General features: G+C 42.1%; 1 protein-coding gene across 5 annotated transcripts in view; it reads left to right on the top strand.

The window, feature by feature from the left end:
* The window catches only part of gpatch8 (G patch domain containing 8), a 64,992-nt gene that overhangs the window by 19,799 nt on the left and 18,463 nt on the right, over positions 1-26,730 (top strand). The window contains exons 3-7 of one of the 5 annotated variants that reach the window (XM_066698642.1): positions 7,228-7,245; positions 12,580-12,652; positions 21,964-22,141; positions 23,084-23,125; positions 26,080-26,147. In XM_066698642.1, coding sequence (XP_066554739.1) covers positions 26,121-26,147 — 27 coding nt within the window. In that variant the 5' untranslated portion in view covers positions 7,228-7,245; positions 12,580-12,652; positions 21,964-22,141; positions 23,084-23,125; positions 26,080-26,120. Of the gene's footprint in view, positions 1-412; positions 449-7,227; positions 7,246-12,579; positions 12,653-21,963; positions 22,142-23,083; positions 23,126-26,079; positions 26,148-26,730 lie in introns of all 5 variants that reach the window. The other 4 variants (XM_066698641.1, XM_066698640.1, XM_066698639.1 and 1 more) reach the window with 4 other exon arrangements.

Below are 26,730 nucleotides of genomic sequence, written 5' to 3'. Positions count from 1 at the left end.
TTGTCTGTTTTTCTTTTAAGAATTGTTTATTTATGTATTTTAGCATTTTGTCATCAAAAAGCAATTACTGACAATCAAAGAGAGCTACAGAGCCACACCCACACCGAAAGGAAAAAAAAATACATCAAACAAAAAAGTCATGATAATTGCCAGAACAATAATGACTACAATCTAGCACTGAAATCTGACCTAATGGCTGAGAAATCCAATACAGTATCCACTCCAGTGTGAGAGACCAACCGAGCGAGAGAGAGGAGAGTGCTGGCTTCTTATATTGTGTGTGTGTGTGTGTGTATGTATGTAAGTGTTCAGTATTTGTGTTTGCATGAGTGTGTGTGCTGAGTGGCAGAGTGCTGTCAGAAATTTCCAGTATTGTACACAACTTGGGGTGTTCGACATTTCTCTCCTGCAGCGATTTGGCCCCAATTAGCTAAGCAGCTATGACCTGGTTTGTATTGCACGCTCTGCTTTCCTATTCTTATCTCCTAGGGTCTCCTGTAACGCTTCTCTCACTTTTCTGTCTTTCTTTCTCTTCTTTATTTCTTCCTCTCTGTCTGTTTCTCTTTGTCTTTCCCTTCAACACAGTGATTCGGTGTACAGTACCCTCTGTCATTCTGTGCTGGCATGGTGCTTGTGCAACTGGAACTGCATTTCGCTGACAAGGCATGTAGATAATATCGCAGGAAGCTTCTCCCTCAGACACCACAGTGACTTCAATTAGCAAGGGTCCCATAGGCAACTTTCCGACGACCGCTGGGGGTTCCTAGCGTTGAGGAATAAGAGGTTCTTTAGGTGTAAACAGTTCCTGCCCCGTGCGTTTCGCAAACCAGTACAAGCAGCTGCATTTAATTCCGACGTATGCAAATAAAAACACACTCTTTTCTAGCCTACATTTTGTATACCTGCTTTCATATTGTTTAAAGTTGTATGACCTAATTAATATTTCCATTGCTGGCTTATGTCAATCACTGGCTACAATCTGTGCCTCTCCCAAACTGTAGTGTTTAAATAAAGAGGTAATGTGTATTTGCAGCTGTGTAGTTTTCTCAGCTCCTGTTCTCTGCTGTTTTTTTCCCCCTTATGTTATCCGAACCACGAGAGTGAACTGAAGCGGGGTATTAAATGTCAAATAGGTTAAGCTTCAAAGATAATTACAAGAAAGCCTGTATATATGTGATTTATTTAGATGTAATTAGTTTTTAGTTTGAATTTCCCAGAGAAATACCCTTCTCTTCCAAACTGTGCCAGCATCCCCCTCCCCCCATCTAACTGTGAGCAGTAGTCTTAAAGCACAGAGCTGCATTCTGGGCCCCAGGAGGTGACAGATGTAGACAGAGCTAGAATGAAAAGCAGTGTGAACCAGGAGCCCTGGCATAGGGAGCTTAGTGTGCCGTTTCCTCTGTTCCCCAGAGAGCTACACTCTCGCACCTCTTGGGAGAGAAGGGGGTGGGGGTTCACCGGGGCCTGGGATAAAACTGTCACTGTAATGTTTCAAAACATTCCCAGAGTGCCATGGGAAATGTATTGCATGTTTTAATGGGGGGGTGACGTTCCTGCTACCCTACCCTGCTCTGCCAGAATTAGGCACTGGCCAAGTCTACAACTAACCTGAGCCAGACGGTGCGTAGATGAGTTCAAGGTTGGGCATTGTGTTAATACTGCCTTTATACGGTTTGTGATATTCACAAAGATTTAGCCTGTGTGCACTTTATTTTTCACAGTGACCTAAATTGAAATATTTTTAAATCAGTATGAATGGGGACAAAGAACAAATTCAACATATGCCCTCCTCTTAGAAATTCCCAAATGTTTGTCCCCACCAACCAAACCCCCCTCCCCCTGCTGGAGCATTTTTTATTTTTTATTTTTTATTTGAAATGTCTGCCACTTGCAGAGAAGAGTGTGTGTTGCCCCTACGGAAAGGAAAGGGGGACGAAGCGGTTCTCAAAGCATTAGTGCACAGCTGTTCTGCACAGACCCCTAAGCACACAATTCACGGTTTAAATAGTTCGTAACCCACATTGAACAGCCAAGAGAGGAGAGGGAGAGAGATGAAGTGGCCTGATTTACCAGGTGCTAGTGGTGTCTGCTCCTGCGGTATTATCTATGCAGAGGTGCTGATGGTGAAACTGCAGCATATAGCTTCAGAGATGGAAAAACACAGGGTCACTACTTACCAGAGAAACTGGCTGCTGTCACTGCCCCCCCCAACCATTTACACAAGTACTGCTTATGACACAAACACATTTGAATGGCTTTATCGTGCTTTGGGGAAAGGTTTGTTTTTTTGTTTGTTTTGTTGGTGTGTATATTATCAACACCCACACGTGTTCAGTTGTCATCTGCCGTAAGCACCAGAAGGAGGGTGGTGGGGAATAGTCAAATTGCTCCAGTTCAGTAGGTGATTAGAGGCCCTTGAACATTGCAGATAAGGAACACCCTGTATGCAACATGCTTGAACAGATGGAACCAGGCTATCTGACAGACACGCATGCACACACTGACCCACCCACACTGCAGGGCAGTGCAGTGCAATGCAGTGCAGTGCAACAGGTGTATGGATGAAAACACGGAGCTGAGGCAGAGGGGTCAGGCAGGAACCCTAATTCAAAGCGCAGCTGGCAGGATCTGGTTCTGCAACAGTTGCATTTCACATTTTTCACTCGCAAACATCTGCAGCATACACAGAGGCCGGGGAGTGGGCTGGCAATCTTTCAGTTGCATAGAAGCACACCCTGCAGATGTGTGAGTAGCATTCCTCCCAGATCTGTCTGTTACTGTAGGACACAACCACAAGTCAAGAGATAGGGAGGGGAAGATAGGAGCGTTTTTTGTTGTTGTCATACACAGAAAACAGACACCACTTAGTCTAACTTCGGAGAAGAACCAGCTTGGCCTCATTTCACACCAATACCTTCTTACTTACTGGGTGTAATGTAACGCAACCACCACCACAAAATCATACAAAACAATGAGAGAACACATTTACTTCAAAAGAAAATCCTTCTCCCTCTTTGAGGGAAGTGAGGTACAGCAGAACTAGAATTTTACACCGTCATCTTCCAAATGTCATTGGCACCATTAGTCTCTGACAAGATAGCAGCAATGTTATAATTGAAATGATCAGACTGCAGATTAATGGAGGAGCTGGGTGTAATTACTCACGCATCTTTAAGTGGCTCGTCTCTGTTATTATCAGCTTTGTTAGCACTGAAGGTGTTTTGGAGTTAAAAGACCTATCTAAATTCGATTCAGTCAGTCAGTTTTTATTTTGTATTGCACCCTTTGCAGGGTACCCACAGAGTCCTTTACAGATTGATAAACGGACTACGACAAAAAAAAAAAACACATAAACAATGAATATGCACTTCAGGCAGTATAATTCTCTGTTACAGCAAAGGAAGTTCTTAAATGGTGCTGCTCCTCCTTGGGTTTAGACCAGCCACAAATGGCTGTGTTTACGCCAACAGTCTAGTTGGGCTGCAGTTGCGGAGGAGGGCTGTAGGTTCTGAAAAATCCTCATGTCCCGTTATGCCCGATTGCTCAAATTGCTGGCACCGGTCAGTCCACCACATTGAAGGGAGTCTTATCGCAGCCAGGGACTGGGAGCAAGGTTTTGGCTGTACGCCTGCTCTTCAAAGGCCTACTAAAGCTTCATTGGGGGGTAGTGCTAGGAGATGTTTTTTGGTTTTTGTTTTTTTTGGGGGGGGGTTCTAAATACTAACAATACAGGGGTTCCCAAGGTGACGGCAGCCAGTAGCAGCCAGTGTAAGGTGTTTGTACGAAGGAGCCATATGCAACACCGATGCCACTCAGCGCCTCTCCCCGCCACTCATTGTGTGTGATCCATAGGCAGCTAGAGGTCTGTGTTACTCTTTTTGGGGACCTGTTTTTCTAACGGTTTTGCCTTGCATGCATAACTGGGTAGCTTTCATTTCCTCTCACCCCCCGAGAGAGATCTCCAGTGGGCAGTGCTGGGCCTTTGAGACTTCCTGTTGCCCTGGCGCTGCCTTGTCCCCCACACTAGCGCCCCAGGGAACACATCTACACAGGCAGATGCCGCAAGCTCAGGCACTGTGGCCAGTGCCAGGAAACCTTTCCACAGGGGACTTAAACACTGCCTTCTCTTAATGGCCTGGGACCTATCTGTGTAAACGGAGTGACTTTCTCCATATTTGATGTGTGAAGTAACCTTTAACACAGCATATTAAAACACTGTCAACCGTTTAACATTTACTGAGATCACAGAAAATTCAAGTTGGTTAGTTATTTGAATTTATTTATATAAATATTTATTATTTATCATAATTATTTGATAAATATATATTTAAATCTTAGTATTTTTTTTCTGTCCCACATGGTGCAATGCATTATGTAGTTGTAGTAAAAAGTTTTCACACACTTCATTTGAAACTTGGTGATATATGATTCCACTTAGATGAAAGAGAAGAGTCAGGGTCCTAGTAATGGAGTTAAGACAGGTAGTGTGTAAACCTGTGACTGTTTGATATCTATGCAGTGACAATCCAGTGATGGGATGGGATGAAGGTCTATTCTCTTTACATTGCTGGCTTTTCAAAAGCTCATGAGCAGGCTGTCATGCAAATTGCAGGTCCTGCACAGAGCGTTAAAGAACTGATTAAGAGAGGCAGTGTTCAATTCCCCTGCTGTCCTGATCACTATAATAAAGCTCTTGACTGTGGGACTGATGGGGTTAGTGCTTAGGAGGATGGAAAGCAGTTTTGAAAATGAAAGCAAACGTGCCGTCTCTGCTGCAGCGTCTCAGTGGGACAGCACAGCACCTGAGTCAATCCTCAGAACATCCAAGTGTTCTGAGTGACTGAGGCAGCTGCACCACGATCCCCTAGAAAAGCTGCTGGACAATGTGATGTTTTTTAACAGGGGTGTGTTTTGTGGTTTGAGCTGCGACCAAGGTTTTAATTCGCTCATGTCTTTGTGTCCACCTCAGTTTCATGCACAGATTCTTTGGTGTCTTTTGTCTGAGACGGTTTCACTTGAAACCTCGCCCAGGTGTCCATGGTCATTGGCATCACATCCAGTCCTTTAAATGAATATGTGGAACAACACTCCCAACCCTCAACACTCCCAACATTGTTCAGTAGCTTTTATAATTAAGTTTGGGTTCAGACATCGGAGCTCAATATAGCTTTGTTTAACATCGGCCCCTTCCATTTCTTATAAATGTTTATTGGTTTAACCCAATGGGCCTACTCTGAAGTGCTATCAGCATTTCTGTATTTGGGAGTTGCTAACTATTGCTGCCAACAATCAAGCACTGGGATCTGCAATCCCATAGAATAGTCAAACCCCTCACATATGTAAACTCTGAAATTGAACTGAGCTATATGTGGGTTCTTGGCTCTCAAGATTTAGAATTGAAATCTGGGATTCTTGGGGCCTTTTTAAATAGCAGCTCTGAAGTATTCATGTTTGAATAGGGTTCCCTAAGGTTCATGTCAAACCCCTCATTGAATTAGCATGTAAATACCATTGACTACAACTTATTATTATTATTATTTAAAGAAGGCATGAATCCTAACACAGTACAGCTGCACCTTTTACTTCCTATGATGTTTAAGGTTGCTCCACAGGGTTAGGGCTGCTTCATTTCTGAGCTTGCAGTTCCCACACAGAACTATAAAAAGTAACCCCCCTCCAGTCACAAATAGAACTGGCACAAGGGATAGTGTGAAATTGACAGTATCAGTTTTGTCTGTAAGTTAAAACCTTCCCATCCCTTAGGCACTAAATTGAGCCCTTTACTGGTCCTTACCGGTCTGTCTGTGTGGCTCTGTTTCCTGGAGGGTGGAGAGATGTGCCAACGTGAGCCATCACTGTCTGCGTCGCTCCCACACCTCTTCAAAGTGTTGTTTATCTCTGTACAGGGCAATTCCATGACCAGGTCCCACTGAGGGCTACAGACTAGTTCTTGTTCTCTTTTTATTATGATCCAAGGAGCCTTTAGGTGCTCCCCTTAATCTTCTCAAGGTTCTCTTATGTCTGGTGCCTACAAATTTAGCAACTCATTAGTTTACTCCCTTAGTATTATCACTCTGTTACTACTGTGCAAAACTAATCTTTAATACAGGCTTCTCTTGGTGTTTGTCGCAGTGTTTCCTCTCCTTAAAGATCAAGTATTAATAGCTCACTATAATGCCCCTTCCTCCCACTTTCTGGACACACCCTCTGTCTCCCTGCGGGTCCTAACTAGGAGTGCTTGTTTCTGTGCTGCTCAGCCTTGATGGACTTTCACACAGCTTGGTCACATGCCTGCTAGTTGTCTGTCCTGTTTGGGGACTGATGAACATCGTTCATTATTCCATACCTGATCATTCTCCCTGAGATCACAGAAGCAGAACCTTTAGTGTTCTAAGACCCAATACTTTTAGCTTTGTACCCTTAAAGTTCTCACACAGCTTCTCCCCTTACCCTGATGAAACCTTTTGCATTGCAAACCCTTTGATAATCAATGCTGGAATGTGAAAACAAAAATTTGAATTTCTGGCAGCACCTGAGAAATTCCCAGCATTCCTTGCTCTTAATTCCCTCATGTCGGACAGATGTGAGTGTTACACCACTGTTTTAGTCTTTGGGTGACTCAGGTTTGCTATGCTGCTTTAGTTGTTATGTTAAGCAATTTGGTAGAGATGGTACTCTATGATTTGTTGATTAATGACGAAAACAAGTTTCCAAAATGAAAAAAAAATGAAAAAACAATCCCCTAGTCCTATCCCTCATCACAACCAATCCCTAGCCGTGTGGGAATGTGTTGAAAAGGATCATGGAATTGTCCTAGGTGTAGGATGTGCAGCTCCAGTGTCCTCTCTCTGTCTGCTCCCCAGAGAAGTCCTGATAAAGACTGATCCTGGATATCTCTCTCTTCTTTCTTTGGTTTAACCTCTGTAATGTTGTAACTTTCCTTCCACTGTGTCAGTCACAGCACACTGCACTTGACTTTTTGTCACCAATTTTAATTTGTGGATTTCTTAGTTTTGATTTTAATCTATAGATATAAATATATATAATACATTTTATTAACATTAGTCAATTTACATATTGCTTTTCACATTCTTGTTTTATTTTTAGACTTTGTTTGTTTTTTGCAAGCAAGAAAGTGGGAAAAAAAGACAATTTAAATTAAAATGGAAGCATTTAGTGATTGGACAGTTTCTTACATTGTGTTACATTTAACTGTTCTTTTGACAGCCCAGTTTTTAAAGCCAGGTTCGTATGGAAATGCTTTCACTCCACTTGCACTGCTATTGGAATCGGCGTATTGCTTCATCTGTCTGTTTATTTTAGTGCCTTCATTTATTCAGCACAGCCTGCGCAGTGTCTTATGCTCCCGCCTCGCCTCCAATCCAATCAGACTCGGGCAGCCTCCCAAAATTATATCGAATTGCCTCTATTCTCTTCCATCCTCTCGATCTGTGGGGCTGCTGTGGGTTTCTCGGCTCTGTCAGTACCAGGCTGCTAGATCTGAGACAAACAAAGGCGGTGCAAGGATTCACCTCCCCCCACTTCGCAGTGATCTGATTGAAGCAGATGTTTGTGTCTGTGCCGCAGAAGAACACGCTGCAGGCTTCTCGCTGCAGATCCAGCCATGCTGGGTTATCACAGGGATTGAAACGCTGTCAGTATCCATGCCCACCCTATTGCTCCCGTATACTTGGATGCACCTGCATATCCGTTCATTCAGAACAAGGCGCATGTGTGGCTGTGTACTTGAATATTTATACAAGTAAGCATTCAGACATTTGTCATGTTCTAAAGAAGATTGTCTCCTCTTCGAATCCAAACACTTGTCCTTGAGGGAACAACAAAATCTCATACAGGCATGCAGTATATTGCAAATTGGCTATCTATATTCGACTGAGTGTATAAATGCTTATATATTTAAGAAGTAAGAAGCCTTTGGTGGTATTTGATCCTTTCTAAAGAAATCCTTAACATTTATCCAAAGACTTGGTTGTCTTCGATTTGTGCATGAAAGCTTCACTTGGCATGAACGTCGCTATGATCATGGTACTGAATACTGTTGATGCTTAACTAGACCAGTTCTGGAGAGAGAATGCTTTTGAATGTTCTCTGAAGGTTAACCAAGATTAAGCTATAGAATCATAATCAGAATAATTAGTTGTATAGGGTGTCATTCCTGTCCTTTGATTTCCTCCACATTCAGATAAGAGTCTCTGCTGAATCCTGTTTTACGTCAGCACACATCTGCAAAAGCTTTCTCAATACTTAATTGGGTACATTGTTTCTAAGGTTAGAAAGCCCCTCATCCCAGAAAAATGTCCCCCTGAAAAGCCCACATCGGGGAAGACGCTCACATTGACTGCATGCAACGAACGTACCAGGATTACTTAATTCCTGTAGAAATATTTAAAGGGAGAGAGCACATTGGAGAGTTGGAAGAAGAAGAAAATCGCAGTGGAACTGTATGGAGAGGTTTCAAGGCCTGAAATGTAAACTGTGTAGATGACAAAGGAAGAAAAGTACAAATGGTCAAAGTTAACTGGAAACGGGGACAGAAATTGCACCATCCCAGTGCACAGTTCAGCATTTCTGATTGGTTGCTGCGCAATGGAGAGCGGACAGTAGGAGAATCTCCCGGCCCGAGCACTTGGCCTCCCTTCTCCTGGCTCGAGCAGATGCACGCAGTACAGTAATTGGACTCCTGTAGCCTCTGTTTTTTTTTGTTTTCGTTGAGGCTGCCATCTGACTGCAGTTAACCTTGCAAGAAAGCAACTGCAGAGCCCTGTGCTGGTTCTTTATTAGTATTCTCCTGAGCTGCCGTTCAAGAACAAGTCGGATTTCTTACATTCTCAAAGAATATATTATCTATCATTACCATGGTAACTCAAGTAGCCTCCAAGACATTTTATTTATGTAGTTATTTTACATAAATATACACTGCCCATATGTATTCACCAGCTATCCTGGTGCCAAAATGAAGTAATTTCACATTGAAACTCACAGGCACCTTTACCTTGGTGAACAGTTTATTGGACTCTTAGTTTTATAGACCCACAGTAGCGCTGCTCTTGGACTACCTAGTGTCTTTTCGTGTATAGGAATTCCAAGAGTCGCGTTAATCTAAGTCTGGAAAATCAGTTGTTTTGTTTAATTTGTTTGAAATGCAAGAGGAAACAAAAACAGGAAGTGCACCAGCAAGTCTGGACTGGAATTTTAAAAGCCAAGGGCAGCTTTCTGAGGAATACAGCTTAGTACTTTTTTTTTCTTCTTTTCTTGGTTTTCAATATATTCAAAAAAATAAGTGCTTAATACTGGATAACCATCACTGCTGTCTAAACAAAGGGGTTCTGTGTGTGTGTGTGTGTGTGTGGGGGGGGGGGGGGGTAGAGGATGGCTGACTAATCCTCCACTGCCCATCTTATTTATATTCCATCTGGGTGAGTCATCCAGATTAACCTTCTCTCAGGCCTGAAACAATGTCAATGGAAACCCGAACGAAAGCAGTCAATCCACAGTCCGAGTTTTCTCGGACATGGAGATCTCTTCATAAAATCTAAAGTCTGCACGCTTTCAGAAGTGACAAGCTTATTTTATCACAAAAAGAGCAAAGTGATTTGAGGGGTTTCTTGCACCCTTGGGCCCTCTTCAGTGCTTGGGTAAACCCACAGTGGTGTTTTGGATACTGAATCGTTTCAATCCCGGAATATAGTTGAGAAGCAACCATGCTATTTAGTTTAATTTGAGTTTTTTTTCTTTTACACAATTGTCATACAGAGCTCCCATCACAAAGCTTTAACTCATGACCTATTTAAACAATGCATATATAACTGCCTGTATTGTAGTCCACTATTATTTGAAGTCTATCTGTATATGATAGTAGTGATGAATGTTGTTGGCTTTTGTCTTCACTGTTTGCGATCAGAACCTTTACTCAACGAAATTTAGCTTATGTGACCAAATCCAATAGTAGGTCTTAAAAAATAAAACTAATTAAATTGTTTTTGGGGAAACTTAATTGGTTTTCTTTGTTCAAAAACGAATACTTTTCCTAAGAAAAATAAACGCATTTTGGAAACATGACCAAAGCAGCCTTTAAATAACTCATGACATAAAGCTGTAGCATCAGGGTCCATCATTTTGAGCTATTCTTTATCACCATTGTTATTTTCCCCCTAAAATTGAACCTGCCATCATAGTGGAAAAGGCATTACCCAGAACAGAGATCTGCCCAGAGTTTCAGGGTTGGGGTTTGGGTGTGAGGGGGGTGGTACTGGGTGTAATTGGTGACTGAGAAACAAAAGCACTCCGCCCCCACTATCCTGAATTAAATGCGGCCACAGACCACAGACGTCCAATTATATTTGCAGCATATTGACACGCTGCTCTTGAGTGTCCAGGCCTGCCTTTCTCTCTATTCTCATTCTCTTTCCTTTCCTGAACGTCTTCCAGTGCCAAGCTCTCGCTGCAGGTTCAGCCTTCTCTGCGATCGATCTGGATGCATCATAAAACAGGACTTGCGTTTGTCTAAAACTAGGCTTGGTTAATTCAGTTACTGGCATGCCTTTGTGAATGCACCTGGGGGATTTTGGGATATTCTCAACAGCCCCATATCTCCCTTTCTCATCATCAGACTTCTTGTTTTAATAAAGAAAAAGATAGGTAGGTAGATAGCTAGATAAAAAGTAACTAATTTTCATAATCTGGGCACCAGTGCAGTTTAGAGGTGGATTTGAGATTTCCATCATGTGATTTACACCAAAGTAAAAGGCAGGCATGTTTTAAGAGAGCATATTTCTGCTTGAAAGCAAAAGTCAGACTCACTGTACAGGAACTATACACTGCCTCTGCCCATTGTATTCCTCCTTTAGCACTAGGAGTCTGTCAGAAACTCTGTCAGAAATGTTTGCTGAGGTGCAGTGTGGCGGTGTTAGTTAGGCATTGTCCAGATTCTCATTCCAGTGGAATCGGAGGTGACCCAATCGACCGACGGGAAGGCTGGAGTGGCTGATCGAGGATAATGGGTATCTGGCGAAAGCATAGTTTTCGACTCATCTCATTCAGACTCTGAGTACGATGCACGAAAGGAAAGGGCTGGGTTTGAGGGATTGTCAGGCAGGGTGCGAGCGGTGATGGCCGGTCTGTGCCAGGCCGGTGCAGGGTAAGTATGCAGAGAGGGGAAAGCAGGTCTCTGTTCTGGGTCCCAGCAGGGATCCGCTCTTTCGGACTGCAGCCGGAAGGCGGGCGAAGGCGGTGAGACATTGCGCTCGTTGTGCTTTGATTTCTTCTCATGTGCACTAATAGATCTTGCTATCTTAACTCATGGCTCTGCCTGTTCCATCCTAACCCTTAGCTCTTCCTGTTAGACGACACGTGAAGTACATCACCACTCTGTGCTTGTGCTCATTTTTGTTTTTAATCTAATTTCTCGATCTTTTTCATTCTCATTTTTGGTTTTGTTCTTCCCTGTATATATGATATACAGTTAATTACTAACATCACAGTTTATTTTTGTTAGTTGTTAACAAAAAGTTGCATGCTTGTATTTATTATATATATTTTTTATTGTATTTTCATTTTCATTATTTATTTGGTAATGTATGGCAATCTAATTAAGGAGATGAGCCTGGAATATAATAATAATTTTCAGTATTCTCCTACTTTAATTTTATTTGTATTTTTGATTTTATAACCATCTTATTTTGCTCTGATTATTAGTTTTCTAGAGCTGAGACAGTCTTGCATTTCACGGTTCTGCTTAGAGGAAGCGGAGGGCAGTTTTATGTCATGCACATTCTCTCACTCACTCATGCACAAACACCAGATTTTGCACAAATAACTTGATACCCTTTCTCTTGTGACGGCTACAATATGGTGCTCTGTATGTAATGGGTATGGTTTCACCAGAAGCTTGGATTTTTAAACTTAAAAAAATAAAAATCTATATGTATGTGTGTGTATATATATATATATATATATATATATATACACGTGTGTATGTATATATATGTGTATATGTGTGTGTATATATATATATATATATATATATATGAATATTAATCAAATCGCTAGCAGTGTTGCTTTCATTTTTTTTTAATTACATTTATGTTCCAACAATATTTGCTTCCTACATGCCTTCCCTTCTACATTGTGCACTGAAGATACCTATCACAATGTGTGAGACCCAGTTTTAAGGGCTTAACGTTCCTCTGTGGTTTAAAATGTCCTTGCAGTGAATTGCTCACTTCGTCCCGAGTAGGAAATGGGACATAGGAGAGGAGATTTTAGTGGAATCTGTCCCTCTGCTATGGTGGAAACCCCCTTTTTTTAATTTTTTACTTTTTCAGTCAAATGAAACATTCACCCTCCCCTCCCCTCCCAACCCTTCCAGTAGCACTGTCAGCATTTTCTTTGCATGCTTATTACATAATCTGATCTGACATATGATACTTTGATATGATCGATGTCCATAGTAGCCCTTGTGCCCACTCCTCATCCTGCAGTGTTATCCGTGCCTGCGGGGAAAGCTGTTCTTATTATTGGAATATTTTTGGTTTTTTTCTTCTCTGTTCTGTCCATCAGGATAATATCGGGCACCGCTTACTCCAGAAGCATGGCTGGAAGCTGGGACAGGGCCTGGGCAAAACCATGCAGGGTAAGGAACCACTCTCGTCCCTTCTGTGCCTGTCTGAACATCCCTACTTCTCCCTGTTTCTCTTCTGTGGATTTCTTCCTTCTTTCTATAAGATATATTCATATTTATCTGTCTGCTTTTTGTTTCTGACCCATCTCTGTTTGTTGCTTTCTCTCTTTCTCTCTCCCTCCCTCTCTCACTCTCTCTCTGTTATATCTATTTTGTCAGTTGTGACTGTGTGTAAGCTCCAGCTGTTTCAGGCCATGCTGTGTAGGAGGAGTGTGTTCAGAATAGAGACAGGCTTGGGCAGGGACAGTGGGTTATAGACACTGGCATTGTGCCCTCGCTTGCAGGCTTGCACTTCTGCTTGGCTTGTGAACATTTCACTGACTTCAGTAAGACTCAAGAAGGAAGCTAAACTTCGTCTTTCAAATTACAGTAGATTAGTTCTGCATAGGAAGGGTTTGTTTCACCCCTACAGGAGAAGAATAATGGGATGAATATATATGCATGACTATACATATCAGTGAAATACCATAAATGTATTTAAATTAACAACAGATTCAGTTAAGGTTCTCCTTAATGATTATATCAATGCTGCCCAAAAACCTTACAAAATAAGTAGACAAATGTTCTTGTTGGCAATTTTCAAGTTTTAAAGCAGAATAGAATATTTCTATGTAACTAACTATGTAACTAAAGTATTTCCGATCTATCCCCCTTGTGCTGGTTGTGAGACATTCAGTAAAGGAAAACCAAAACCCTTTACAGAGTATTTGTAGATATATCAGTTCCTTTTTCACGTTTTACATATTGTTTATGCAGCAGTAGCTGTTTATGCAGCAGTGTTCTCTGTTATTAGGGGCAAAAGCCTTTATTTGGGTGGCGGGAGTGTTTTGTTGTTGTTTTTTTTTCCTTTATCTCCCCTTCCCTCTTTTTCTGCATGGTACTTTGGGAAAGCATCGTCCATTGTCTGGTTCACTTGTGTAAACACTTGTCTCCTTGTCACAGAACAATGGCGCCATTGAAGGAGCACGAGTGTGAGCCCATGCGCTGTGAGAACACGGAAATGGGTGGGGTAGCGGGTATAGGTCTACAGCGATGCCCTTTCACTCTACGCTTGCGTCTATAAATTCAGGCGGCTGTTTGCCTACGCTTCTGAAAGGTCCTGGTGAATGGTACTAGCAGCCACAGATTCACATGGCTACATATAGCACCATGCGGGCTTACTCTCACTGTGGTTGTCTGTGGACACACAACCTTGCTGTTCAACTCGACACCCCCTTCGCACGCTGCTTTGCAGAGCCCAGTAGGCCTTTATTGTCATGCGCTTGTTGAAGAGCTTGCTTGTGGAAGGGTTTCTATCTTCTGACAGCCTGTCGTGTCGTGTCTGAGGGAAGCGAAATAGGAACTAGTCTAAGGAGGCGTGTGACGCAGTTGCTGCCAGCTGGATTCAGATATTGCAGTCAATTTTTTTCTTAAATCTGCACAGTGAAGCGACGCACTCTAAAAACATATAACCATGCACAAAAAAAAGTCACTGCCCTAATATGTGGAATGTAATGGATTTCCCAGGTTAGCATTTACTGCAGTGCCTTGAGTAGGAGGGAGCAATTAAATTACAAGATGTTTTTTTGCACCAGCTGAGGAGTCACTGGCATAAACTCAAAGGCCGCAGAGAAGCGAAAACCCTGAATCCTGTTGAGTTTGGTTTCTGTCCTCTTAAAGAGTGGCATGGCCCCTTTTTGCAGTCTCTGTTCAGTGGTTAGACAAGAGGCGGGGGGGGGGGATTCTCTCCTGACAAGCTCGCGGAGGGCCTTCCCTTGTCTTTGGCAGTCAGCAAAACGCTGTACTCGCTGTCTGCTTCAAGGTCAACCCCTCTCAGTTGATTTATAGACTCGGCCTGAAGCCTGTTATTAAGTACAATGCACTGTCTTGGGCTTGTCCTCTGCAGCAGGAGCAGTGAAGCAGCCCAGCTGCAGGTGCTCCAAATAATAACTAGTTTCTGTCTTACAATAAACGCCCCCTACCCTCCTGCTGCGTTAATTGATTCATTTTAAACTACTTACCGTTGCTGCAAGAATAAAGATGTCTTACATAAATCAAACATTGTTTTTCCTCAACGCTGGCTGAAAGATGAAAGATTTGAATCGGTTTACTGATTTAATTAAAAAAAAAAAAAAAAAAAAACTATTTCACTCAATGCTGTTCATTTACACATCAGAATTGTTTTTTTTTTTAAATATAAGGTTAAACGACTTTAAATGTTTATGATGATGTACAGCTCGCTTTTATGTTTTTTTGGCATTCCACAAATGTCCAAGGGCTTGACTGCTGACAAATGCTGATTTTAAGTATTTATTAATGTATTAAACACTACTTTAAAAGTATGCCGGTAACAACTTCTGTTTAGAGATTCATTTAATTAGTTTCAAGTAACTTTAGTCACAGATTGCCGTATTTATGATGTGGTTTCTCTTACGATTTATGAGATTTTAGTTGATTTAATCCAATAAGGGACAATGGGAACACTGGGCATGTGTTCATTACTACTTTCTCCTTTAATAGGGGGAATAGTTGGTAAACTGCTGAACATGGATTATCTTTGTGTTGGGACTGTTCCATTCCAGAGAGGTGCAGCTTTTCCTGGCGTGTGTGAACGTGTAATTGGGGCACATTGCAGCTGTGTGGAGCTCAAAGTGCTAAATCAACATTGTCAAACCCTTGGGCTGAGGCTTGTTTTAATGAAGGAATAGGCCTACCAATCGCACCCGTTCAGCTGTTTTCAATTTCCGTGCGTATCGGAACGCTCTGACACTAACCCTTCTGCAGAAATGCAAAGAAACGAGTTGCCAATTGTTCTTGACATCTGTCTTCAGTGTTATAATAAATCTGTATCTGCCCAGTCCTCGTGGAGGGCTCACTGGTCCAGTGGTAATAGAAAAGGTATTTGTTACTGGAGTTAACTCCCTTTGTGCAAGTATCTGAGCCATCCCAAAGATCAGACACACAGCCCAGAGCCTGATGTAGTGCAGTTCTGTGGAGGCAGTTGTTTGCTGCTTAGTTGGCAATAAAGGTCCCTCTTGTGCCAAAACTAGTTTTTCTGACCAGTTGCAGGCTGCTATGCGGTGGGTAGTTTATCTAGGGCTGGATCAGCTGTGCTACATTGCAGTCTGTTGAATCGCTTCAGATCGCTGAAGAGGAATATGTGGATTGCAGGGCCTATTGCGTACTGCCACAAGCCGGTTTAGGTGAAGGAGTGTACGTAGGCAAACGAAAGAAGCTTGTACAATTCTGAATCACCCTCATGATGGCAAGGGGGGGGGAGGGTCTGCTCTCTGTAACCTCTGTATGACAGGTTGCGTAATCGTGCTCACGTCAGTCCCTGAACTCTTCCTGATAACACATAGTCATCACATATCCAGGCTGGATCATCAGTCCCCAGTCTTCCCATGGGGATGGATTTTGAAGTGTATAATCGATGTTATTGCAGAGGGCTTTGTTTAAATGAGAGGTCTGCCTCATCTGCAAAAAAGAAGGTGGATTAACAAGGAAAAGCACAATGTAAAAATTAGGAGAGACTTTTTGCACAGCCGAGAGCAAGACTGCTTTTGTTTTGTTTGCCTTTGACTGTTTTGTACCAGCATCCTTGCTCTTTGCCCCTCCTCACTGTTGACAGACCCTTACCCAATCTGCTGGCAGTTGCCAGTCTGTACCCTCTCGCCTGAAGGTGATGTTCACATTCATATTTATGAATGCCCCCAAGGCCCCAAAACAAACAAAATTCTCTAAGCTTCCGACTTCTGACAATCCTCCAATGAATTGGGTCCAGCTTTATTATAAGAAAGCAGAGAATGTATGGCGGTTGTGGTGGCGAGGGAAGCTGGAGGCACAGTGGATTGACACCTGCTGACAGTCTGCCTTGTGCAAGACTAATAGTTTCGATCTTATTGTGCTTGGATATGGCCACCCTGCTTCACTCTCTCACTCTGTGTGTTCGGCTTGACTGGGAGATGGAGACAGATAGCGTTTTCTCCAGCCCGTGGTAACGTCACAGCTTTGGCCTGCAAGGTGCGGATATGAGTGGAATAATAGCTGTGGGGGGAGTGGAGGGAGGGAAGGGATGCAGAGCCGACCACCGCCACTTCCATTTCTCTCCCTCTCCCTCCCCCCCTCCCCATCTACGCATTTGATCTAAAGCATCTGCATTAGATTACAGTCATTAAACTCTGCACCTCCTCAATGGAAAACATCTTTGTGCAGATGGAACACCATCACATGTCTTCAGCCTGAGTCACCTAGTCGTTTTGTTTAAAGGGAGCCAAGCACACTGCTCTCAACCCCCCTTCTGCTGGTGTAGCAAGAAGAAACCCACAGGATTACCTTACTCAGTATCAACCACCTTTAGACCTCAAACTACCTGCAGTCATCACCAGGTCTGTGAGGGAGTGCAGGGACAAATTAACCTTTTCATTTTAAGTGGTGTGGTTGGAGTTATTTCTCTTGTCACTGAAGGCAGGGTTCAATATTGGATCATTAGAAGTATTATGATGATTTAAAAAATAATTTTATACCGTATTATAGGACACAGTGCTAAGCAAAGTGTAAAACCCATTAAAAATGCATACATATTGATCCATTATCATCTTGGCTATCCAAACAAAATCAATCTGAATGGAATATTCCAGTTTATTAATCTATGGTAGTAGATTCTGAAGAAGAAGACCGAACTTGCTTGCTTGCTTGCCCATTTATGTCTATGGAAGAACCAGAGTTACAAATTCACTTGACAGGGTCACTATTGTACCTCAGGACTGCTGGGTAAGCGTGTGGCTTGCAAGATTCTACATGTTCATCTACTTGTTTTAAAGTTGTTCCCAGTGGAAATTCATTAATCTGTGCTCAATTGCAATGTCTGCTTTGTGAAACCATTTATTTATTTTTAAACTTGAAACAAAAATCTGGCTCCTCTCCTAATGAGCAGTGTGCTGTAACTCGTGTGTAAATCTGATGGGAAATGTTCTTGTTTTTGCAAGTAAGCAAGAACACAAGGTCTCGTTCTTGGCATAATAGACAAATCACCACATTCATGTGCAGAATGTGTAATGAGCATTGCTCCGTTTCTCAGCCCAGCTTTAAGATTAGATGCAGTAAACAGACAAGATTTGGGGGGGGGGGATTGTCCTTTGCTTCAAAAAGCAGCATCAGACTGCTCTTATGTATTGATTGGTTGGTTTGTTTAAACAGTGAAGACCTTTTGAGCCTGCGGACCAGTGTTTGACAAGGGGATTCTCAGCAATTGAATTACCTTCACTCTCTGCAAACAAAATAAAACGGAATGCTTATGTCAATAGATAGAAATTCTTAAAGGAAAACCACTCGTTAAACTTATGGTGATTAAACTTATGATATAATTCTCGCCAAGCTCTAGTAAAAGCCCAAGAAATGGAAAAGGAAATACTATGATTTCTGTGAATTCACTTAAAAGGTGAGCTATGAACATGAAAGTTTTTTTTTTTGTTTTTTTTTGTGTTTGATAACATTAGCAGTCATTTGAGGACTGTCTCTGTAGCCCTAGTGCATGATCAACTAGGCAGAATAAAAACATATATATATATATATATATATATATATATATATATATATATATATATATATATATATATATATATATATATATTGTGGAAGAGGGAAGTGTTGGCTTCAAGGGAAGGATCGAGAGGGTTTGGTTTTGGAGTTGAGTAGCTGTCCTGCCATAGAAATGGACAAAGCATGATAGGTGTACTGGTCCTCTCTCTAAACTGAATTGTGGAAGCCACTTTTCTTGCGTTGTCAGAGACTGGCTTCAATGAGAGGCATAAACTACTACCTTCAAGACCATCCTGAATGGTTTGAAGGGTCTGCTGCATATGGGTAACCTTTCTGCCATGTTGTGGGTTTGGGTAGGCTCGGGGATACAAAAGCCGGGGGAGTGAACGAGCTGAGGCAGCTCTTGTCTGTCAGGGTCCTGAAGCAGAGCAGTGTCCTCAGCCTGCTGCTGTGCTTTCTTTCCCTCCACAGTCATGAGCTCATCCATCATTCATTTTCATTTCAGTCTGTTGTTGCAGAAACTGAAGCAGAGCCAGAGTGTCTTCCTGGCCAGGCCGCTGTTGGGGCTTAGCAGCTAAACCCCATTGGCTCGTGCTCTCATGTGCGTTTATTGCTTTGTGATGATCTTAAAATGGTTCACTCAGGGTAATGTATGACGCCTGCCTTCTTTCTTACACATCTGTTTGGAAGGTCACTGAATCCTTGCTTTTTCTATTGCTTTATTAAAAAATAATAGAAAAGAAGACTTGGAAGAGTACTGTTAAGTGCTGAGGATCATCAGCCAGCCACTTGGATGAATTTTGAGATCCCGGTCAGAGAGGAAACCCCAGCTGTCCCTCACTTTGTCTGTCTCTGTGGTTTCTCTGTTCTGAAAGTTTCCTGCAATTTGGCAATTTGAGGTGTTTAAAACAAATTATATTTTTTCCTTTTTAATTGGCAAGGAAATAAAGCAAAGGATAATTCCCCCTCCAGTACCCCCCCGCCCCCCATTTTTTTCCTCTTTTGAGATGTGAATTCCCTTCAGGGAATTTGTTCAGCTAACTCTGTAGTTATTTCTTGCTGTCAGTAAACCCACAGCCATGCTTAGCTTTGAACAAAGCAGTTTGCCTGTCCCTTGCCTTATAAAGTTCCTAGAACTGATGCACTACATGGTGCACATTTTTGGTTTTATTATATAGAAGTAAACTTGTTTAAGAGACAACCTCTGCCAAAATGGAGCCAGTGCTTTTATTTTTGAAAGTGACTGCTGTGTCCGCACCTCCATTAATGCTCGGCGTAATTCACAAATAGTAGCAAATAGTAGCATGCCACTGTATGCACCTGGATAGCAAGCAAATCAAAATGGAGCACTGGATGCAAATTTATGTTCATGCCTCCAGCCAAGGGATCTTTCCAATAGAGCCTTTTCTCTTTGACAATCGGGCGATAATTTTCACCCGCTGCTGTACCTTTATGAAATGCAAACACTTATATTGATGCAGCGCCTCATTCAGCTCTGTGTATGGGTCCCCTCAGGCTCAGGAGCTTGCAGAACAGAGTAAATAAGCAATCAATCATTTATCATACCTGCTGCAGTACAGCAACTGGAGCCAGGCATCCTGCTGCACACTCTTCCTTCTCACTTTTCCTTCTATCCTCTGTGTACTCTCTAGAAGAGAACTATGCATAGGGCTGCTGACTTTTCTACCTTTATGTTTTGCAGTCACTGACTGCCTTTGAAACTAGTTCGTTTTCTTATTCCAGCTGTTTCTTTTTTAAACCGCAGGGATCGGATGATGAATCATGCCATTGTTAATTGTTGCTTTTACTTGAATCAAGAGAAATCAGGTGCTTCAGAGCAACTTAGAAGTGATTACCACTTCAGTTTAAAGAGCGTCCTTCCAATGGAAAACCATCTTTAATAATTGCCTGATGCACATTTGCAACTCTGTGGTTTTGGTCAGAACCTTAGATAGATTAACAAAGCTAACTACAGCTTTAAAGCCAGGTAGCACCAGCAGAAATAAAGGTTTAAAGTAGGCAGCCTGAAGTGAGCTGGATGCATATGTGTGTTGATGAGCTTTGATTAAGACACAGAGGAAAGATCAGTGTGGATGCCCACAGTCTTGGTGGGGTTAGTGCCAGGAGAAAGGTTAGCTCTGACCTCAAACCTGGCTTGCCTGGTGCAGCTAATTATTTATAGTCCCTGGGAGGGGTTTGGGCCTGCCTGCTGACACTGCCTCTCTCATTAGAAGGGGCCCTGTGGCCCTTAACTGGGAGGGAGGGAGGGATAAGGCTGCGATAGTGGAGAGTACCAAGCGTTATAAGAGTGGAAATTAACAGCACAGATGCATGTCAACACATGCTGTTGGATTATATTTGTGTGTATATGTACAGTATATATATGCGTTCTTGTGCATTTGCTTGTGTGGCTGTGTGTGTAGTGTGTCACTTTGTTGTAAACGTGTTTTACAGTGGTTTTGGAAGTCATCCTGTAGCTCAGTTGTGCTCTTTGGTGACGGCCCCCTGTGGCCCTGGATTCCTAGTCTGGTATTCTCCAGTGTCCTGTGCGATGTTAAGCTGGTTGGAGTGTGATTGTCTTGGCCAGGCTGTGGCTGGGAAATGGAGAGATGAGGAGGGGTGGCTGCTTTAGAGCAGCTGGGGGCACAGGTGGCTCTGTATCTGCAGTCATAAGAAACCGTCTCCTAGTGCCGCCTGCTGGAGGAACTGCACACTGCTCACCACAGACAATGGGGTTATCCCTGGTAGAATACCTGAACAGTGTTTTCAGTTCAGTAAATAGACCTTAATAATGCTAAATCGGAATACATTGGTAGGCTCATTTTAGTGATACATCATGTCATTGTCGAAAGGAGCTTTTATGGTAAAACCCCCTTCAGTGGAATGTAGGTCTTAAGACTTCTTCCTGTGCAGCATCTATGTAAGAGGAGAGTGGGAATTTAAATAAATTAATAATGTGGAACAGGTTATTCTTTCTTATTTTTCAGTTCACATCTGCAGATGCTAAATTGTAGAGAGAACATGAATGATCAGTCCAGATAATATGAATAAAGAAACAAGACAGGTGTCAAAGTGAGGTGGATCGACCCTCCCCCCTACAGTGTGTAGCTCAGACAGATGTGGCTTCTATTACACAAAGAAAAAGGTTATTAAAATATCTCGGTGAAGCTGAACATTCTCCTAAACTGTTACGATTCCAGAGTACGGATTTCAGTCTGTGTTTATATAATATTCTACTACAGGTTATTTTTTATTTCTATGAGTGCCAGGGGTGCTGGAGGAACCCTACTCTGTATGACAATTTTTGTATTTATCTACCAGCTGTTTTTTGTTTTGTTTTTGTTGGTCATTGTGCTTTATTTTTTAGGATACCAGTGTGACAACAGTGTCTCCAAACTTTATATTTGCCCTTATGGCTACTGATGCTGTAAATCCTCTGCTACAGATCATGTCATCACTTTCAATATATGTAAATTATATTTATGATTCTCTTAATCTTTTGGCAAACATTACTTTTTGGTTAAATTAATATTAATTCAGGTTCTATAATACTGTTCTTGACTTGCCACAATGCTTCTGCACTGCTTTTTTAAGACTTCAGCGATTGCTTTTGATGTATGCTCACTTTCCATGCCTTGCAGAAGTGACATGATTCCTCCCTATGTGTGAAGTAATTGTGTGTGGGTGTTGGTGGTGATGTTTGTCTGTGTTTGTGTAGTGGGCTAAACCCTGGGTGTTCTTAGCCTAGATGGGCTCCAGTGCATCGTCATAAACAGAATCTTCACACCATCTCCATCTCTGTGTTGTGTGCTGTTGGTTGCACCTGCTTCGGTCACCTGTGAATGCTTTCATACAAGTCATGGATACCTGGAAGGACAAAGAAGGAATTTGCAAGCATGCTGTCACTGCTAGATCAATAAGGTGGCCTATATTTTTCTCTGGAGGGCATTTCTGTTCTGCACCATTCATTTTTCAAAAGTAATGAGACTTTTTGCATGCTTTCTTTTTAGTTTCTTTTTAGATTTTACCTCCATTTATCCAGTAAAACCTTTGAACTTTGTGTTGTTAGGGGGTGGGGGTGGGAGTAGTATTGTTTAAGAGATGGAGGCATTAGAAGCCTTTTAAGTTGATTGTTATGAGTCTGTCTGTAAGTCCTTAGACCACAGCACATCAGTGTTTCTGTGGCTGTGCAGCAGGCACTCTCTCGATAGCAGTAGTGTGTGTGTGTGGTGTCTGGTGAGGGTGTAGCAGTACTTCAAGGCTTAGTTCAGGGCTGGGCCTCTTTGAGATGGAGCTCTCTTGGCGTACGTTGGCACCGTGCTTGAATGTGGGTGGGGAAAACATAGTTTCTGCAGGGGATACGGGGGTGGGTTGTGGTACTTAGAGGTTTAGAGGTCTCTTGAATTTGTCAGGCCTGAGAAACATAGCGGAAGTTGAACCAGGTTGGGGCCACTAATGATTTCAGGCAGTCAAGTAAAATAGAGCTCAGGTGGAATGGAAACCAGAAGTAATTTTGGCCCTCAGGGACTGAAATTGGAGAACTGTGGTCTAAGTCTTGAAGTATCCGAGTTATATTGATGTAAAAGTAGAAGTCCTAGGAAGGAAGGTATATAGTGCATGCTTTTTGTTTTTAGGGGGGTGCAGTCATGTAAGGGTCAGTCTAGATTAGAGTGCACACTGCATGCTCAGCTCAACAGGCAGGTGGTCTCGCAGTGCATGTGCTGGTGTGAAGGGTCCCAGTGAGAGCACAGGCCCTGTTACTGTCAGGTGGAGAGAGGGGAGGGGGGTGTGGCGACCCCTCTGCCTGCTCCCTCTTTGTACCTCACTGTTCCTGCTTAACCAATTGGTATTTCTTTTTTGCAGCATTATGAACCCGGCCATGTTGTGGTGATGGTAAACTTAGTGGTAATTTTTATTTTTCCCCGATTGAATTGTTTTTTTATTTTATTTTCTTTCTTTTTTTTTTTTTTTTTGTCATCAGTGCACCAATTAAATAGGCTTAAATTCTCTCTGTTGTAGCCTTCATTCTGCTGCTTGGTCTTTATTTTTATTTTTTTCTCTCTCCCCGTTTCTTATATTAAGATCTTATTTTAGATTTCTTTTCCCTTATTTATCACACATTTTTGTCTGATCCTTTTCCATTGGAACGGGTAATGCTAGAAGGGATATCGCTGTTTGTGTTGAAACAAAAAAAAAAAAAATCAGTTACAATCGTATTTTACTAAATTATATGAAATTCTAATACTGTCCAGACCTGATTTGTTTTAGTTTTTTTTTTTTTTCTCTTCACCCCTTTACCTGAGGGGACATTGGCACTTACTACTGCATAGCAGAATGGCACACAGAGAATGGCCGAGGGGGCTTGGACTGAATGACATCAAGGTTACATAGCTCTGACCTCAGCACTGACTGGCAGCCACTTAGACAACAAGCCCAAACACTTCACACCGAGCTGAGTATGATGAGAGGGGACATAGGAAGGCCGGTAATCTCTTCACTGTGATAGCCTTCGCCCTGAACTTGCACCTATAACAGCTACCCTTAAAAGCCATTATGCCATTTTTCACTTATTTCTTTCCCCCTCCCCTGTTGCATTCATTCAGATAGATTTTATATTTTAGTTCAGTTTATTTTTTTGTTTAGACAGATAAGGCAGGTGAGCCCTCACGAACGTTTCTAATTTGCTCACAGCAGTAGGAATTAGTGATTCGAATTTTTTTTTTTGGTGTGGGTACGCTGAAATTAAGTAACATTTTTTGTAATATTCTCACCAGCTAAAAACATAGTCAATCCGATCATGATTTCCCGCATTAAACCATCCTTACTTGACCCTGGCACTTCCCTCTGTTAAAGGGTAATGGTGTGCTTGCCCCCCTGTGGTTATAAAGTATCTGCTCTCAGACACTGCTATGGAGGTCATCCTTTGAATCCATGAAGTCCAGTCCAGCTGACCTACAATGAAAGTCATTACTCTAATTATATCATTGGGCTGAAGCTGTCACAAAAAACTTGCAAATACACACACACAAAAGCTGAAATGTTACACTTTCTTAAGGGGTTTGGGCTTAATACAATTTTTTTTGTTTTATTTAGTTTGTCATTTGGTCAACATTGGATTAACCTCATTTGACACTTGTTTTGAATACTTCCATTGCTTTTTCCTGATTCGGTTAATATTCTTGTTTATTGCATTCAGAGCTGGAGGACTGTCATTAAAAATGCTGATCTTCTTGGCCTCTTACTAATCTCATGTTTTTTTTTTGTTTTGTGTCCCCCATCCCCCTTTTATTGCAGTCCTGCATGTTAAAGATTGTAGTTTTTTTTTCTGTTAAGCATTTGAACCAGGGACCATCTGAAAATAGACAGTTTTGAACCGACGTATTAACTCCAAGCCCCTTAAGCTGAACACTATTTTATTCTCCCCCACCACCCCCAGCCTCATTGTGAAAGTTAAGTCATTTGAACAACTCAAATCACACACAAAAGGAAACACTGCATTCGCCCAAGGGTATAAACCGTGATGGAATTTGGAAAGGAAGTAAATAACAAAACAGTCTCCCAAATCAATCAATTGGAGCATCTTGATCATTGTAAACCTGGCAGCAGCAGCAGCATTTGTTACAGTTGTGTGTTGTGCCTCTTGTTTAAGGATCCTCTGTGCCCCCCTCTCTCACCTCTCTCTCTTCCCCACCCCATCCCCCCTCACTCCTTCCCAAGGGTAAGTACCCCCTTTTTGCACTGTCATCATGGCGACCACCAACCCGTGATGTCACCCTGCTGCCGTAGTTCAGTGCTTGTCTCCTTACCCTTTATCTTCTGCTTTGTTTGGCTGGTTATGAGTGGATTAAATTTGTATCAATCTCCAACATAGTTTGATTTTTATTTCTTTATTTTTTTGTTTGTTTTTTCCTTTTTCTTTTTCCCCAAAGTTTTTTTTTTTTCTTCTTCTCATCTAGTCCTTTTCACAGCTTGCATTACGTTACCAAAAATAGGTGACTCACTGTCACTGGCTCTGTGGGGAAGCAGGACTCCCAGGGCACTTCCATGCCTTGTTAAACAGTTAGCCCTGTGTCTGATAGAACAGTAGGCTTATAGGAGCTGTCTTTGTGTAGACAGGGATGCTACATCCATATTTAGAGGGAGAACTGCAAAGAAAGTGTTTACTCCATTTCTCTAGTGCAATATATGGTTACTGTGTTATGGAAGTACGATTTACAGACTTGCTGTTTGACCAAAATATCTCCACCACCGTTGATGTAGTGTTCTGTTCCTTTTTGGTAGTGTTTTGCAGCCTTTGTATCAATATGGCAGTCCTCTTGGGGGGAATAATTTTAAAAGACTGTCATCCTCTTTAAACCTGGTCTGTGGTTGATTTATTTATTTTGGGTCGGGACTGCAGTGTGTTTATGAAGGGAGAGTGAGCAGAGAACCTCTGTGGGCTGTAGAGTGTAACTTGGCTCTGCAAATTACTGCTTTGTTAGATGAGAGACTACAGCACATTTCTACATTTATAATTCCTTTCCCAAAACAAGAAAAAAAATGAGAACAATGGGTGGAATCCTGTCTGTGTGCAAATGTAGCATTCCTGCTGACCGTGCCTGTCTGTGTATTTTAAAACAGATGAACCTTTTAAAACAATAAATATCTGAATATATATTTTAATGTTAAATTGGTAAAATGGCTAAAAGCTCCATAAAGTGGTAGTAAGCTGTGAGAATGGCTGGTGTTTGGTTCACTGTAGCTTTCTGGTCTCTGCACTTCAAGGCAAGATCTCTAACCCAACACACTGTGCAAGCAGGCTGTCTTGGAGGCAGGCGCCCACCCTCACTGCCCCTCTCTATGTCTCTCTCCTCCCTTAGGCAGGACTGACCCTGTCCCGATCATCCTCAAATATGATGTCATGGGAATGGGACGCATGGAGATGGAGGTAAGCAGGCAGGGGGCAGTGTTTAGCAGCTACATATGGGCCCATCTGAAGCATTTCTGTGGACACTGTCATGTGACTGCTGCCAAACACAAGCTGTGTGGTGGTTCCCTATATGGTGCTTCCTTGGAGACTCAGACGGAAGAGAGCTGCATAAGAGGCAGTTGAAATGTGACACATAAATTGAATCCTGCAAAAGCAGCTTTGTGAGGGAAAGGAGCTACATCTGGCCTCTACAAGCATCAATATGTAAAATGAATTTGTTGTGAATAATCCTAACTTTAAAGGTTTGCAGAAAAAAACAAAATGCAAAGGATCCACAGAACATCCACACTACGTGTAATCCACATGTTTGTAATTTCAACAAAACCAACTGGAAGTATCTCCAGTAAATATAAAATGTACTAATTAATAACCAAATTCATGTTTTGGGACCTAGTGAACATCACCCCTATGATGTAGAAGATATAAATGAATAGTTAGATAAGATGTTTTCTTGGACAGGGTGAGAAATAGACTGAGGTGACTAACACTGAAATACTGCAGAATATTTACTGGTTAATAATCACTTAGTACAGGGGGTTCC

Source organism: Amia ocellicauda, chromosome 3, assembly GCF_036373705.1.
Source record: "Amia ocellicauda isolate fAmiCal2 chromosome 3, fAmiCal2.hap1, whole genome shotgun sequence".
Classification (NCBI taxonomy): Eukaryota; Metazoa; Chordata; class Actinopteri; order Amiiformes; family Amiidae; genus Amia; species Amia ocellicauda.
The sequence above is the reverse complement of the archived record's forward strand: the minus strand, read 5'-3'. Positions and strand labels throughout refer to the sequence as shown.